The sequence below is a fragment of the Ornithodoros turicata genome, chromosome 6, assembly GCF_037126465.1.
Source record: "Ornithodoros turicata isolate Travis chromosome 6, ASM3712646v1, whole genome shotgun sequence".
NCBI lineage: Eukaryota > Metazoa > Arthropoda > Arachnida > Ixodida > Argasidae > Ornithodoros > Ornithodoros turicata.
Genome location: NC_088206.1, coordinates 66212131 through 66227534, shown reverse-complemented (window position 1 = coordinate 66227534; position 15404 = coordinate 66212131). Strand labels below are relative to the sequence as shown.

The 15404-nt window shown below is 44.4% G+C and overlaps 2 protein-coding genes across 3 annotated transcripts; both read left to right on the top strand.

The window, feature by feature from the left end:
• The first annotated feature begins 2067 nt into the window (after nt 1-2067).
• On the top strand, nt 2068-8167 carry LOC135398219 (inter-alpha-trypsin inhibitor-like). The gene is made up of 4 exons (XM_064629641.1): nt 2068-2167; nt 4333-4494; nt 4867-5041; nt 7825-8167. Exons 1-4 carry the CDS (start codon nt 2104-2106, stop codon nt 7919-7921), a joined length of 498 nt encoding a protein of 165 aa, XP_064485711.1. The 5' UTR covers nt 2068-2103; the 3' UTR covers nt 7922-8167.
• Nucleotides 8168-11390: 3223 nt separating this feature from the next.
• LOC135398217 (actinia tenebrosa protease inhibitors-like) lies at nt 11391-15201 on the top strand. Of its 2 annotated transcripts, none has more exons than XM_064629640.1 (4): nt 11391-11455; nt 12504-12674; nt 13381-13555; nt 15030-15201. In XM_064629640.1, exons 1-4 carry the CDS (start codon nt 11392-11394, stop codon nt 15115-15117), a joined length of 498 nt encoding a protein of 165 aa, XP_064485710.1. In that variant the 5' UTR covers nt 11391; the 3' UTR covers nt 15118-15201. The 2 variants fall into 2 exon arrangements, 1 of the variants encoding a protein (XP_064485710.1); XR_010424041.1 differs by having other exon boundaries at nt 11394-11455; nt 12501-12674.
• The last annotated feature ends 203 nt before the right edge of the window (nt 15202-15404 follow it).

The window sequence follows — 15404 nt, the reverse complement described above, 5'->3', positions numbered from 1 at the left end:
GATGTGGTTCGCCGATCAGTGGGGGTCAGCGCCTTGTCCCTTTGCCACCGTAAGTCAGTTTTGCCAGTTCTCCCGGAGAATTAGGGATAGAAGGAGCGGCCGAATCATTACCGAGCCAGGAGAAAGGCTTTTTTTAGTGTCAATAAATAAGCCTTAGCTTATTTAGTGACTCTAGCTTTTTCATAACTCCGAACAGCCGAGTAGCAGACGACAGAGGAGCAGCAGACAACATTTCTCTAGACCAATCAGCGAGCGTTCTCCTTATAGCGTCAGCGCGGGTTTCCAGGCAGATCACAGGCTGGTACTGCTCGTCATCGCCGATGCCCACGGTCGCTTTTTGCGGCGTACTTTAAATCCAATTTCTGCGATAATTACGACTCTGTGGTGTGAATTACTTTCGCATGGTGCATCTTACTTGCCTACTTAACAGTTCTATAGGAAGAAAACAGAGTGTTAAAAATGACTTCGGCGCTACCTTAAGTCACCGCAAGAGGCGAAGCAGGGAAGGGTCGTTTCAACCGTTGAGGTGGCAGTTGGTTTCGAGTTCGGCGTTTTTGATGTTTTGTATACATATAAAAAAAAAGAATAAAGAAAAGAAAATGAGTAGGGGACGAATTTTGCGAAATTCTCCGGGGTTTTCTCCTCGGAAGGCACCTTCAACTGCATAACTGCAGCACATTAACTTTATAATGTCGTCTGCCTAGCGAAAATCACTTTTAAGTTATTCGCGAACGAATATCCTGCACCTTCAATAACGTGATGATGGCGTTCGAATATCGCTGTTAGAAATGCATGAAGACTATGAGTAGGTCCTGACTATAGACTTAACCAAACGCCACACGAAGCAGGTGTTTTATATTTCCGTGAATTCTTGTTGAGGGTAACCCTCCGCGATACGTGTCTTGTGCGAAACATGAGCGTGGACCCTGTGTATAATTTTGGGTATAAAGTTGGCCCCGGCAACTTTATACCCAAAATTGTCAGCCATTAGTGACATTCCACGTGATACCGATGCAAAAGCAAACTTGTGCCCGTCCTCCCAAAAACCTGCAAACACGCTGGACTGCTGTAAAGCACAGCTCCCACGAGGGGCCGCGGTTGTCGTAAAAGGTTCCAGCGATAACAAATGCATGCTGCGAATTGCGTCCGGCGGAGCGCTGGAAATGTGAACACAGCCACCAGGTGCGAAGGTAATAAATGACAATTTTACAGAATACATATAAGCTCTTGGTTTATATCTATAGGCGTTAGGAACATTGCAAACGTATGCGTATAGCGAATACGTAGTGTTGCTCGCGAGAAAGTAGATAATGTTGTAGCGGCCATCATCCGTCAAAGGGGAAGGTTGGTACATACTATAAGAAAGGGTATGCAGAAAGGTTAATCAAAAACAAGCGCTGCTACGCTGCATGCCTGTGTTGCTAAGAAATGAGCCAGGTGTTATACGAAAATGAAAGCAGCGCTTAATTCAGTGTCACTTAACTCCTAAATGCTGTCCTATTACAACAGTAATTCCTCACACATGAGGGATGGGGTGCCAGAGCATTGGCTTTTGAAACAGGCTTTCTTTCTGGAAATTGGCTTCGATACGGCATCGCGGCAATAATGAAATAATCATCTCAAGTATTATATTGCATGCATTGATTGTTAGCAAACGAGCCAAGTGCTATGCGAAAATGAAAGCATGGTTTAGTTCTATATTAATCAACTGCTTTTAAGTGCTGTCATATCACAATAGAAATTCCAGCTCACACATGAAGGATAGGTGTCAAAGATTTGGCGATTGAATCGGGCTCTCTCTCTGTAAATCAGCGTCGTTTGGGCATTGCGGCAATAATTAATTACCTGAAGTGCTATATCGCACGCATTGTTCTCTTGAATTGCCAGTTGAATAATGCCAGTTGAAGAAATCCATTCATTCATTCAATTGGATTATGCAACTCGGCGATATGAAGTTTGTGTTGTATTTGTCCTATGTTTAATTGCCCCATCCACTACAACATTGTAATTTCCCCTTAATCATGATTAATGACCGATTGTGAACAGGTCGCTCTGCCCACCCTCATAAATGCTTTGGAGTTGGCATTTATCGACAGAGACATCATGGAACCGAAAGTGTTCGTCTACATTATTGTCTTCCTCTTCGGAGTGAGTGACTCTAAACGAGGTATGTTGCCCCATGCCGCGCCCTGTATTCCTCGGTAGTGATATCAGCAACGAACGAGCTTACGATATTTACGGTGAAGTGCGGAGAAGGATCTTGTATGCAGGGTGTCTCAGTTAAACCCCCGGACTAAATAATTCGTGAACGGGTGCACCAATGGAAGAACTTTCCTTTTTAGAAGTATCCGTCCGATACCACCAACAAGCTGCGCGCCGTGCGAATGAGTGGGAGGCACGGATTATTTATAGAAAGATTCCTATGCGTCTCGTGAAAAAGCGTAACTTCTTTCACTCTCAACTTCTTTGTCTTTCACTCCCCTACCCACCAATGAGGTACCTCCTTACACCAGGAATTACGTCCTTTTGGGCTTCGACACGACCAGCTGCGACAAATATATGTGAACCGAAACCAATTAATTACTGCACCAAATGACCCTAATAAAATTAATTTGTAGTTAAATGATGAGCGCCTTCCGGTCATTCACACGATGCGCGGCGCGTAGGTGGTATCGGACAGATAGTCGTAAAACAAGAAAGGTACTCGATTGGACCACCCGTTCGCGAATTATTTAGCACCGGGGATTTAACTGAGACATCCTGTATACAGCGTGTACCACTGAGATTTCTCGCAATTGCGACATAAGAGATTTGTGAATGTTAGAATAAACGGCGCAATGGGCACTGTACGTTAGGCTGTCCTTTTTTTTCCTTCCGACATGAAGTTTTTTAGCGTTTCATTTTTATAACCGTTCTTGACCAGAGTGCTCCAGGGAGCAGCATAACGTAACCGTGAACAAGGTGTACGAATCTCTCATTATATTTCTTTAGTCTTGTCTTATTAGCCGCGGAAGTTGCCTTATGCTTCCATCTCTTCCAAAACTGGTCAGCCAGCTTCTGCCGATGTGTCCATCTTCTACTGACTACCGCAGAATTTGATCGTGGGACCACAGTTCTGGCAGAGACTTCAGTAAGCGAGTTTCTCCCGATCAGTAGATGTGCAGGCCTTAAGGCGCTCGCGCGGTTCGTCAGGCGTAGAGTGTAGATAAGTAAGTGATCGTGAATTGACCACTGCTTCCACTGCGCGAAGTAATGTAGTCATTTCTTCGGTTGTCAAACACTGCCGTCCGAGTACCCTTCTCGAGTAAGTTTTCACCGATCGCACCAACCTTTCCCACATACACCGCCCCACCATGCAGCTCTTTCGACAATGAATTTCCAGCTGATACGATCCTTGGCGGCGAAGTCTTGTGCATCCGTACTCCTAACAACAGCCCACAATTTTTTGATGTCCTGGGCCGCCTTCTTGAAAGTGAGCGCGTTATCACTGTAAATTGTACAAGGCGCCACGCGTCTTGACATCACAAAAGAGTTTGTTTGTCAAGTCCGCAACTATGGTTCGAGACAAACAGCTCTTGTTGTACGAATACGGATGCACAAGACTCCGCCGCCAAGAATCGCCTCAACTGGAAATTCATTGCCGAAAGAGCTGCCTGGAGGGGCGGTATGTGGGAAAGGTTGGTGCGATCGGTGAAAACTTGCTTGAGATAAGTACTCGGACGGCAGTGTTTGACATCCGAAGAAATGACTACATTACTTCACGAAGTGGAAGCAGTGGTCAATTCGCGACCACTTACTTATCTACAGTATACGCCTGACGAACCGAGAGCCTTAACGCCTGGACATCTACTGATCGGGAGAAACTTGTCAGCGCTTCCTGAAGTCTCTGCCACAACTGTGGTCCCACGATCAAATTCTACAGTAGTCAATAGAAGATGGACACATCCGCAGAAGCTGGCTGACCAATTTTGGAAGAGATGGAAGCATGACGTCGTTTTAGCATTGCTAGTCTATCAAGCATCTAATAAAAGAATATGAATGCAGGCCAACTGCTGCATGAGGTCCTTGATGAAATCCGTGATGATGATTCATTTTCTTGTTGCTGTGCTCCTTACCCAAAGATTTATCTACCCTTCTCTTTGTAAAGTTCAGCGCTAAAGGTTCACAAAAATCAGTATTTCTTTTAGTGTGTTTGTTTGTTCTGCCCCGGTAGCGAGAAGACAGAAGAGAAAGCATGAAAATATAATGATCTCTAGCGAAAATCAAATTCTGTGATCCTAGCGCATGTTAGTAGAAAAATGGATATAGTGTATTTTTAAACTGGCCTTCCAGAGAAATGTGCTGTAAAAAGAAAAGACTGCGATAAACCAAGTTTCCTCAGAAGATACTACTTCAACGAGACAAAGAGGCGGTGTTCCTCTTTCTACACTTGTCGTGGCGAAGGAGACAACTTCTACCCAAGGATGATGGAGTGTGTCAGAGACTGCAAGCCAAGTGAGGCTCTTTCTGTTTGGCAAAGGAAATTTCTTAAAAGCATGCAATATTATTTTCCACGATCGACTTATTTCCAACAACAGGGACAATGCACTACGAGAGAAGCAGACCCTATAATTATCAGTTCGTGTACGGCAAAAAAGAAAAACAAAAGGACGCATAACATGTGTGCTTAGCGCTTTGTTGGAAGCTATGAGAATACGGCCATAATTGAATATTGTTGCATTCAGCAAGGGTATTGAAGCGATGAGACGCCACATTCATCATCTTAAGCTGCTGTTGTTCTTGTTTTGTTGAAGTGTTTCTTGTGAAATATCGCAATGATCGGGTATAATAAGCTCGTGATAATGTTTGTGTGGCTTCACTTTTCAGAACAAAAACCAACAAAGTGCTACGATGAAAAGGCAAGAAGATGCAGAGGAGACATGCCCGGCGAGACAGTCTGGTCGTACGATCTGACAAAGAAGAGATGTGACAGAGCTGAAAATGTTTGCTACAGTACCAAGAACAAGTTTGTATCGGAGGAGCAATGTTTAGCAGAATGCTTGTACGTAAACAGCTGTACTCCTCCATTTCTTATGATGAAGTTACTTTTAATCGATGAACATGTTGGCATGTTCCCTTTGCGTGATGGCTTTTCGAAGCAACATCTCTTAAAACGCGCGAGTAGAAAAAAAAACAGAAAGAAATGCGGTAAAGCATGCATGTAAAACAGTTCAAAAATTCATACACTGCATTCCAAGGTGGAATTACACCGGTTATCGCAATTATTCTCCAGCGACGTTCGCCGGTAGGCGCGCGTGATTTGCAAATCGCTTTCCGCGCATCGTTCTTTGGTTCTCATCCTCAGTTAGGCGTGTAAGAAAGAATATAGGTCTATCTCATGGCCATCGAACAAAGCATACCCCCATAGGTAGTGCCCCACTTGATGGCAATACACGCCGGGCACAAATCTCAATTAGAGGAGGCCGGGAAGGTAACCAGAGAACAACGCTAAGCAAGGGCCCAAATCGAGGAGTAAAGGAGGCGAGCTCCACAACCACCGGACACAAGTAGCAAATGGAGCAGTCCAGGACGCGAAGTCGACTGCCACCGTACACGTGGCTATCTAGGAAACGAGCTCACTGATACTGGACACTGAAATGGTGGAGGAGGCGAGGTCGAAGAGATGCGCGGCATATGTGCTGGCCACTCGACGGAAATATGAAATGCAGAAGACGTTCGAGAGAAGATGATGATATTCGTTGCTGAGATCACGTACTATATAGGTTTCAAGAGCAGGTCGGGTAGCCTCCAATACAGGGATGAAGCCCTTAGGCGTTTCCCTGCGCACCTTATACTGCCCCGGGAGCACGCGCGCATGGCAACGGTTTAGATCACTGGCCAAAGGGGAGTTTTGTTGGTGCCCCCTTGACCCAGCCTGCAAACCCAAGTATAAGATGTCGGCGCTCTTGCCAGAATGTCAGTCAACATAACATCATGGTGCGCCCTATTGACAACCACCGTCACACTAGTTCACTAGTCACAGCAAGGTCGCAATCCAGGAACATCACAACCCATCTTGCGACCTGAACTGGCATCCATGACCCATCATTCGACGTCAACATCAACATCGCCTCACGCATACGTTATCGCTCAACTTCAACATGACATCACTTCATTCTCCATGATGTGATGGTGAATCCGTAACGGCCATCATGAGTGACCAAGGGCTCGGTTACTGCTTTTTGAGCTGTCATGGACCGTCTCCTCGGGCTGTTGCGCAGGATGATGGTTTGCTGATTTTGTGGTTACAGGACACCCAGTACCTTAGTCTTGCTACTAACATTATTGTTAAATAGGGCAGCGGCCATGGGTGGCCTTTCGGAATCCTTATATTAAAACAACAACATATATATTCTGATGATGAAGTGGGGAGGTTTTCCACTCTAGGACTGGAACCTACCCCGATAGCTAGGGGGTCTAATATGAATGGTGAAAATGGTGAGTGATGACGATGATGAGCGATGACGATGAGAGATGACAGGAATGATCGGAGCGGCGATTGCGATCCTGATCGTGATGGTGAGAATGTCCGAGAGCGCTGTTGGGGATCACAATGAGTCCTTTAGGCCTGTCGCCCCAAAAAAGCCAACTACATGACGTAAGGCCGCCCTGGAGTGGGCCGCGGTGTCCCAAGGCCCGAGGATGCTATCCATATAGTAAATCCTTATATTAAATTTTTATTTGTCTATCTATTTACTGTTGATACGTTAAGAGCTCGAAGGCAAATTGCGCAGCAATGCAGATCGCATGCAGACTCTCCAATGCGCCTTCGTGTGTCGCATTTATCTTACTAAATGACTTCTTGTTTTAGATATATTCATATAGATACAGTCATCCTTTGCCCCAGAAGTACAGTATCTGTTCGATATACCGGGTGTTTCAGTTAAATCACCGGGCTAAATAATTCGCGAACGGGTGCACCAATCCACGAACTTTCTTTTTTACAAGTATCTGTCCGATACCACCTACAAGCTGCACACCGTGTGAATGAGTGGGAGGCGCTCATTATTAAAATAAAAATGCAAATGAGTTTCGTAAAAAAACGTAACTTCTGAGGCAGGGCGCTGTCGGCATTAAAATGGGTACTACCCCTTTTGAGACCTTCAATGGACACCTTTTAGAGAAAAATCTGCCACCGAAGCGGGTCATTTGTTGCAGTAATTAATTGGTTTCGGTTTACGTATTTTTGTCGCGGCTGGTCGCGGCGCAGCGCAAAAGGACGCTCTTTCACTCCCTTATCCATCAATAAATTATGTCCTTACATTAATGAATTACACCAATGAATTACACCAATGAAATACGCCCGTGTGCAGCGGTGGTATCGGACAGATACTTGTAAAAAAGAAAGTTCGTGGATTGGTGCACCCGTTCGCGAATTATTTAGCCCGGGGATTTAACTGAAACACCCGGTATAGGCGCGGCTCTCGTCCTGAGGATTCTTCCCTTAGCATTTCCTTGCCCGTTTCCTGCCGGACTACGTTCTTTGGTGTTGCTATATGTCGCTAGATGTGTGGTATAGCACAGTTTACTTTGTAGATTGTTTAGGTCGTTTATATTACTGTCACTGCTTTTGCCATTACCGTTTTTCGTGTGTAAAACTTGGCTTTTACCATAGGTTTTTGGTCAAGACTTTCCTTTGGGCGTGTTGGTACATAAGAACTTCCTTGGTAACGCTAAAATATGCGGACGGCACAAGAAGACGAACACATACACAGGCCTTTCTAATTTCTAGTTTGCGTCTCTCTTTTTTGCGTTTGAGCTCAGCTTCCTGCATTGTATTTACAGTGGCTTCGGACGGAAGGGCCTGCTACAGAAGTACAAAAAGTCGAAGAAACCATCGACGCCAAAGAAGGAGAAAAAGTCCGCTAAGAAGGGTGATTGAAGAGGGATACGGGAGGGACTCCGTCTGAAGTACCATGGAAATGGAAATGTATCACACATTGATTGATTCACTGATTGATAAATAAAAAAATATGAAGATGTGAAAGTCGGGAAAGGGGGAACGTCGGGCCATACACACAGACTAATCTCCCTGTGGGCGTAGACTTTTCTATGTAATTTAATTTGTTGTTTGCTTCACTTTGGATCGTCCCCCAACAATGGAGAATAAAGGTGTGTGTAAAACGTCCTCCAGAGCGGTATACGACAAACTTGTGCTCCTCCTGGACAGAACCATATTCCCGCTCACACGTAAGCAAACTTGCAGCTCTCGTTACTGATGTGGAGCTGTATGGATTTACAGGGCTCCATTAGCTTCGAATGACTTCACACTCCCAGTCAATTATTTGATGATAAGTTCGTGTGTCCATATGCAATTACCTGTGTTATTTAACAACACGCATGATCTCATCCGGAAAGTTAATTTTGGGTCTACGTGCTAGCTTCAGGATATTTAAAAGAGCAGGATGACTCAAATAATCGCTGACCCATTTCTGATGTATGGCATTTTCCCGAAAACATCCAAGGGACCTCTCCCTGTTTCTAAAAAAAAAAATTACGTCATACTGTTCGAGAGCGCCACCAATTTGGTAGAGTTGAACTACGCTCAAAGCTGTGGGCGAACAAGGTCACGCCCGAAAGCCACGCTATTGAGGGAATTACCATGGTCTCTCAAAGGGACGCGACTTTGGGTCCTACTTTTTTCTAAATAGGAGGCAGTGAACAAGTGCCCATTCGTGGATTCCAGCCCTCCCATTCCGATTCTTTTCAGTTTCAGTGTGTCTACCAACGTCGTGATGATGTTTCTCGGGTAGGGATCTATTAATAAGTTACTTAAAACAGTTAAAAAGTTACTTACGAATTTAAGAAGAGAAAATGAAACTTTTTAAATGTTGGCTGCATAATGTTACAGAACACTGGGAATTAATTGCGTTGAACCGTTCGCTTTCTGTTTCGCCGATGCAAAAGAAGCGCCATTTTCATGTGTATCATGACGTCATCGCTCCATGCGCGGTGTGCGGCTCTCCAAGGTGGGGCACAACCGGTTTCAGTCAAGCTTAGCTGGACTTCAGGGGGATTTCGCAGTAAAGCCCCCATACTTCGTAAATGTATGGCGAACCTCCGAGGGCCCTCTCTCACGCGGTTAATGGCGTCTTGCCTCTTTCATTGTGCTTCCGCTAGCACGTGGAAAGGCCTTGAAGTCCTTTCAGTTTTGTCTAGCGCACACCTTTATTGCTTTTATGTAAGCTTACACATGCTTACACATGCTGTCGCCGTACACAGCTTTCATCGTCAACGCGTAACCGCCTTTTGCCTCCAGCTGCGCCACTGTAGTGAATTTTTGTTTGTGTTCAGGGCTGTTTCACGGATGGGTCACGCTTATGCGGTCAGTGAACACTGTGTGCATGCTTGAATTATTGAGAACGTAAAACAGTGTGGTGTATTTGACCGTACAGTATACCGTTCTCCTGTTTCTAATCCAGCACAGTGTCACTTATTGAAACTCCTGCGAGTGATGCGTTTTTTGACAGTTACTTTTTTGTTATCAACCACCTCACTTGAACCAACTCGTTTGAACCAAGCAAGGGTGCTGTTTGAATCGAGCGGCCTTTCAATGCGTTAAAAACATGTATGACATAAAGGGGACGTGTTATCGAAAATTGCATATGGAAGATTGCTGCAATAAGTCTGAATGACAGATGCTCCACTTCTCTTGTGGACAATCATGAAACAGTTACCATGACGTCACATTTACTATGACTGTTTGTGCATTGGATAACAAACACTGAACTAATGGAGGGCGATCCCGTATTATGCCCTATTATTTTTTCGTCAACATCAACATCTGAGCAAATGCCATTTACATTCATTGACGGCAGCACTATAATGAAAACTTTGGGTAATGGACAGTTGGCGTAGCACAGGGCAAACTGAGAATACGATTCAACGTACCGCAGATATTGAGATTTCCCAAACCACGATAACACTAGCAGTTGAAATGGTATCAAACCTGTATGATAGGGTATAACCGCAGATGCGTGACTATATAGAGGAGAAAAAACCATTACGAGTCAGTTCTCTGCCTGGCTGTCGGATGGAGCAGCCGCATCGTTCTGGGCTCCCCGTGACTGCTGTTGTGGTGGGCTGCTTTCCTTCTGTGCCTGATCCTTTTTGTTGTTAGCTATTGATGGTTAGCCTATTTACTCTTGCTTTCCCAGCCTCTGTATTATGAGTGTTTTTCTCCTTGCATGTCCAGAGCTGTCCTAACCTGCCCAGACGTGCCATGATGACGTCACAGCTGACGTCACAGGATGTCCAGAACTTGTGGTCACAGCTGAAGATGCTTTGCAACCTGCCTCTGTGCTCCGTCGCCCAGCGATGGTCAGCGGCCGTTCCGGACCACTTTCTTCAAGGTGGCGTCGTTGATCTTCAACTAAACCCCTTCTTTCCACTCTATCTCTATCTATTTTTTTCTTTTCTATCTATTTTTTTATTTTTATCAGCTCAAGTACTCGGCAACTCACACACTGAGTTGCCGGCTTCTTGAGCTGATCATATACTGCTTGATGCGAGTGTTGTGCGGCACATGTGAATGTGCTCCGTGTTCTGCACCGTTGGAAACACAATGAACAGTTTGCAGTGCTGTCCCTCCCAGCCTTATACCGAAGGTTGTCAGCCATTAGTGATATACCCACGCGAAACTGATGCAAAGGCGAACCTCTATCCATTCGTGTAGGGAACCTGCAAACAGGCTCAACTGCGCCAAAGCACAGATCCCACTGTTAACAAATGCATGTTGTGGATTGCATGAAGCGGAGCACTTTAGATGTGAACAGGGTCACCCGGTGCCAGGGCAATAAATTACTCTTTTATTTGTTGTCTTACTCTTACAAGTTTTGGAAATGTTTGGGTTTACGTCTAAGCTTTCAGAACATTATAAAAGTATGCGTGCAGCGATTACGTTGTGTTGTCCGCGAGGTAGTATATTATTATTACAGCCATCATCCGTCAGAGGGTGAAGAGGGATATATGAGAAAGGGTATGCGGTCAGGTTGGTCACCAAAAAGCACTGCTACTCTGCATGCATGTGTTGTTTGCAAATGAGCCAGGTCCTTACGAAAATGTAAGCATTGGTCTCCATAGCAATCAACTGATTTTCATTGATGTCTTATCACAATAGAAAGCTCATCGCTCATAGAGTCCGGGATAGGCATCAAAGCATTGGCGTTTGAAACAAGCCGTCATTGTGACATTTGACGCAGGGCATCGTGGAAAACATTACATGACAAAGCCACCAGAAGTATTATTATATCACCAGGCATTGTTCTTATACCAAATGATTAACGTCCGACTGTATAGGTGAGTTGCCTGCGCTATAAATGCTTTGGAGTTAGCATTTATCGACAGGACATCATGGAGGCGAAAGTGCTCGTCTGTATTCTCGTATTCCTTTTCGGAGTAAGTCACTCCGCCAGAGGTATGTCGCCCTGGGATTCCGATTCAGTAGCGATATCAGGAATTAACCAGCTCGCAATGTATATAGTTGAGCGCCCGGAAAGATTTTGTATGTGCAGCATGCCGTTGAGGTTTTTCACGATTGTGACGAGAGAAGTGCGATACAGGGTCTACACGTCTCATACTGTTACTGGACGACGTCTTTCCTCCTCTGATCGCCGCGCTCTTACTCGCGGCTTAGAGAGTGACGTCATGCAGTCGGAGCTTCTGCGGCCTCTGAAGCAACGCTGATCTTTAAAATTCGTTTACTTAATAACGAAGCACTTTAAAAAATCGCCTGGTATAGATTGTCTGCCAAGGCCGAACATATTGGTATCTGTTTCATAGATTCGGATAGTTCCGGATGCGACAATCCTTTTAATAACCGTCACATCCATGGGCATTGTATACTATGTTCTCGTTTTTTTAGTTTTTTTTTCTGGTCGGAAGTTTTTGTAGTGTTTTATTTCTACTACGTTTTTGCCCAGAGTGATGTGGGAGTAGCATAACTTGACCGTGGACGGAGTGAATTCTTCCATTTTTCATTTTGTTTTCTTTAATTTCTTTAAAAATTCTCGTCTTATTTACTGTGGAAGTCGCCCAAGTCGTTGTAGCATTGTTGAACGTTTGTATCAAGAAACTGATAACTGATGCAGGCGAGCTGATGGATGAAATTCATGGTGGAGGAAGCCTGAGCGTAGGCCATGTTCATGCTCTTATTGACCATTGCTACGAAAAAAAAAAGAAAGAAACTCTCAGCAAAGGTGCCCGGTCAACGTTATCGGATCCGATTTTTTTTTGTCGTCCAGTGGTAGTGCTTTGTCGAGCTGTCATTGTGCTTAACTCCCAATGTTTATCTATCCCTCTCTCTGTCCCTGAATGTTTTCTAAACTCTAAGATTTTTTTGTTATGTGTTGGTTGCGAAACGGCAGAAGTGAAGGCAGGAAACTCTAATTATTCAAAGCGAAAATCAAACTATATTACCCTAGCACATGTCACCACAGAAACGCATGTAGTGTACTTTTCAGCAGACCTCCCACAGAAATGTACAGTAAAACGACAAAACTGCGATCAACCAACTTTCCTGACAAGATACTACTTCAACGAGACAAAGAAGCGTTGTCTGTCTTTCTTCGCTTGCGCTGGAGAGGGAGACAACTTCTACCCAAGAATGGTGGATTGTGTCAAAGACTGCAGGCCAAGTGAGGCTCTTTTTGTTTTTAATGGGAAGTTTTGTAAGGTATGGGTTATCGTTTTCTAGCGATCCTATTTTCATTTCCAGTTTGCTGAAGCGTAGCAGCATTCGGGGGCAATGTATATATAGAGAAATAACCTGTTGTTGTTTTTAAGTGTCATCATCACTTCTTCATTTATTGTTGTTGTTGTAAGTGTTGAGAGAGGTCAGCCAATATTAACCTGTATAACCTGTATAAGTATCACTTCATCCAGGATTGTAAAGAAAAAAATATATTTGTCCTATGAGAGCCTTGTTATGATCATATAGCAATATGTCAGATACTGCCGTATTGAAGAATTTCGTATGAAGTGTACCAACGACCAGCTATAGAGTAGAATGGCGTTCATATTTGGGTCGCTTCACATTTCCTATTTTCATTTCCAGTTGTCTGAAGCGTAGCAACATTCGGGGGCAATGTATACATAGAGGAATAACCTGTTGTTGTTTTTAAGTGTTGACAGAGGTCAGCCAATATTAACCTGTATAACCTGTATAAGTATCACTTCATCCAGGATTGTAAAGAAAAAAAAAAATCTCGGTACTATAGGAGCCTTGTTATGATCATATCGCAATATGTTGGATACTGTGGTATTGAAGAATTTCGTATGAAATGTACCAACGACCAGCTATAGAGTAGAACAGCGGTCATATTTGGGCGCTTCACTTTTCAGGACAACGCCCACCAAATTGCTTCGCAGAAAAGCGAAGAGTGTGCACGGGAGATACGTTTGGCGAGACAGCCTGGACATACGACCTGAAAATGGCGACATGTGAACAACTTCAAAAAGCTTGCGGCGTTACCAAGAACAACTTTGTCTCACGGGAGGAATGCGTAGCAGAATGCCAGTATGTAAACAGCTGTGTTCCTCTATTTTTCACCGTGAACGTACGTTTAACGGATGAACACGTTCTATTATTTTGTTGTCTTGAAGGCTTTTCTCGCAGCTAGAGGCTTTTACATGTTAATTTCATTTCATTCTCAAGTCATTTCATTTCATTTATGTTCTTTCCGTAATATTGCCTTATACCACCACTTCATCATCCCATTTGTGTGTGTGTGTGTGTGCGTGGGGGGGGGGGGGGGGGGCGACTTATCGGTTTTCTACCGTTCTACATCCTCTGGTGTAGCTATGCAGGGTGTTCCAGAAGACGTGTCATTGAATTATAATAAAGAAAAAACGACATCACCTATAGAATCGTGCGGTCAACGGCATTTGTTCTTACTAGGTTATTGCCAGCTCCTGATGTGGATGTCATGTAACGCAAGTTTAATTATGTAAATTTTGGCGAACTGAACTCGGAAGTTTGCCTCGTACGGGTCACTTTTTGAACCCACCAAAGTGAAGAGCGTGCCGAATTTACTCAAATTAATGATAATATTGAGGAGCTATCGTATCGAAAAAAAAAAATAGCCGGAAATCAATGCGGAGCTCCTAGAGGATAGCGCGCGAGGAATATTTCAGCCAAATCATTGTCTGTCTGACCAATGGAGGTGTGAAACCCAGTCCACACCGGCACCGTAGAAAGAGGATAACACAGGCATGACCTATAGCGTCCGGCTTCCGCTGGGATCATGCCTTCCCCCTCATTATTTCTATATCACTTTGTGGGCTAGGTTTGCAAGCACAGGTGGCGCTTTATTTTTGAAGCGTGATGTGGGCAAGCTTACACTTGTCCCATCCTACATTTGGCAATACGAGGTTTGCAACTTCCTTTCGTCGGACTGACAGCGATTGCGCACAAAAAGTCCTCGCGTGATATGATCGAGTGCTCCTAAAAGAAATGATATCCGGCTATTTTTTCCAATGGGAAAACTCCCCAATATCACTGTCAATTATCCGGAATTTAAGTAAATTCGGCATGCTCTTCATATTGGTGGGGTAAAAAAGTGACCTTCACTCGGCAAATTACCGAGTTAAGTTCGCATATATTTCATAATGAAAATGCATGCTATTACATCACTAAGATCACCTGAAATTTTACGTAACGGCTGAAATTGACGGGTGTTAGGACATGCGGACCCCCCCCCCCCCCCATACCTAAATCCTAAATCCGCCCCTGATTGGTACAGATCAACTTCCTTGGATGCGCTAAAACATACGGCCGTCACAAGAACACGAACGCATGCTCTCGCACCTTCTGTGGTGCAATCGTGCCTTTTCCGTTTTTTTGGGGTAGCAGAATTCAACCTTCCCTTGTTATTTTACCAACCACCAACCCACGCATACACAGGCCTCTTCTTTCTCGAGTTCGCTCTCTCTCCCTCTGTCTTTTCCCCTTTTTTTGCGTTTGAGCTCAGCTGCGCGGGTTGTATTTGCAGTGGCTTCGACCAGAACGGCCTGCTAATAAAGTACAGAGAAGCGAAAGAACCATCAACAGCAAAAGAGCCCGCTAACAGGCGTGGGTGAAGAACGATACCGTGTGCACCGTCCGAGGTACCATGGAAATAAATCACCACTAATTGATGGGGCGATTGATCGAAAAGTAAAAATACGGAGATGTGAGCACACTAATCTTCCTTTGGACGTACACTTTTCTATCAGTATTTTATATATATATATATATATATATATATATATATATATATTTGCTTCACTTTGGACCACCCCCGACAGTCCAGAACGAAGGTGTGCGTCAAACCCTCTCAAGAACGGTGTGCAGCGAACTTGTGTTCCTCCTGGACAGAGCTGTATTC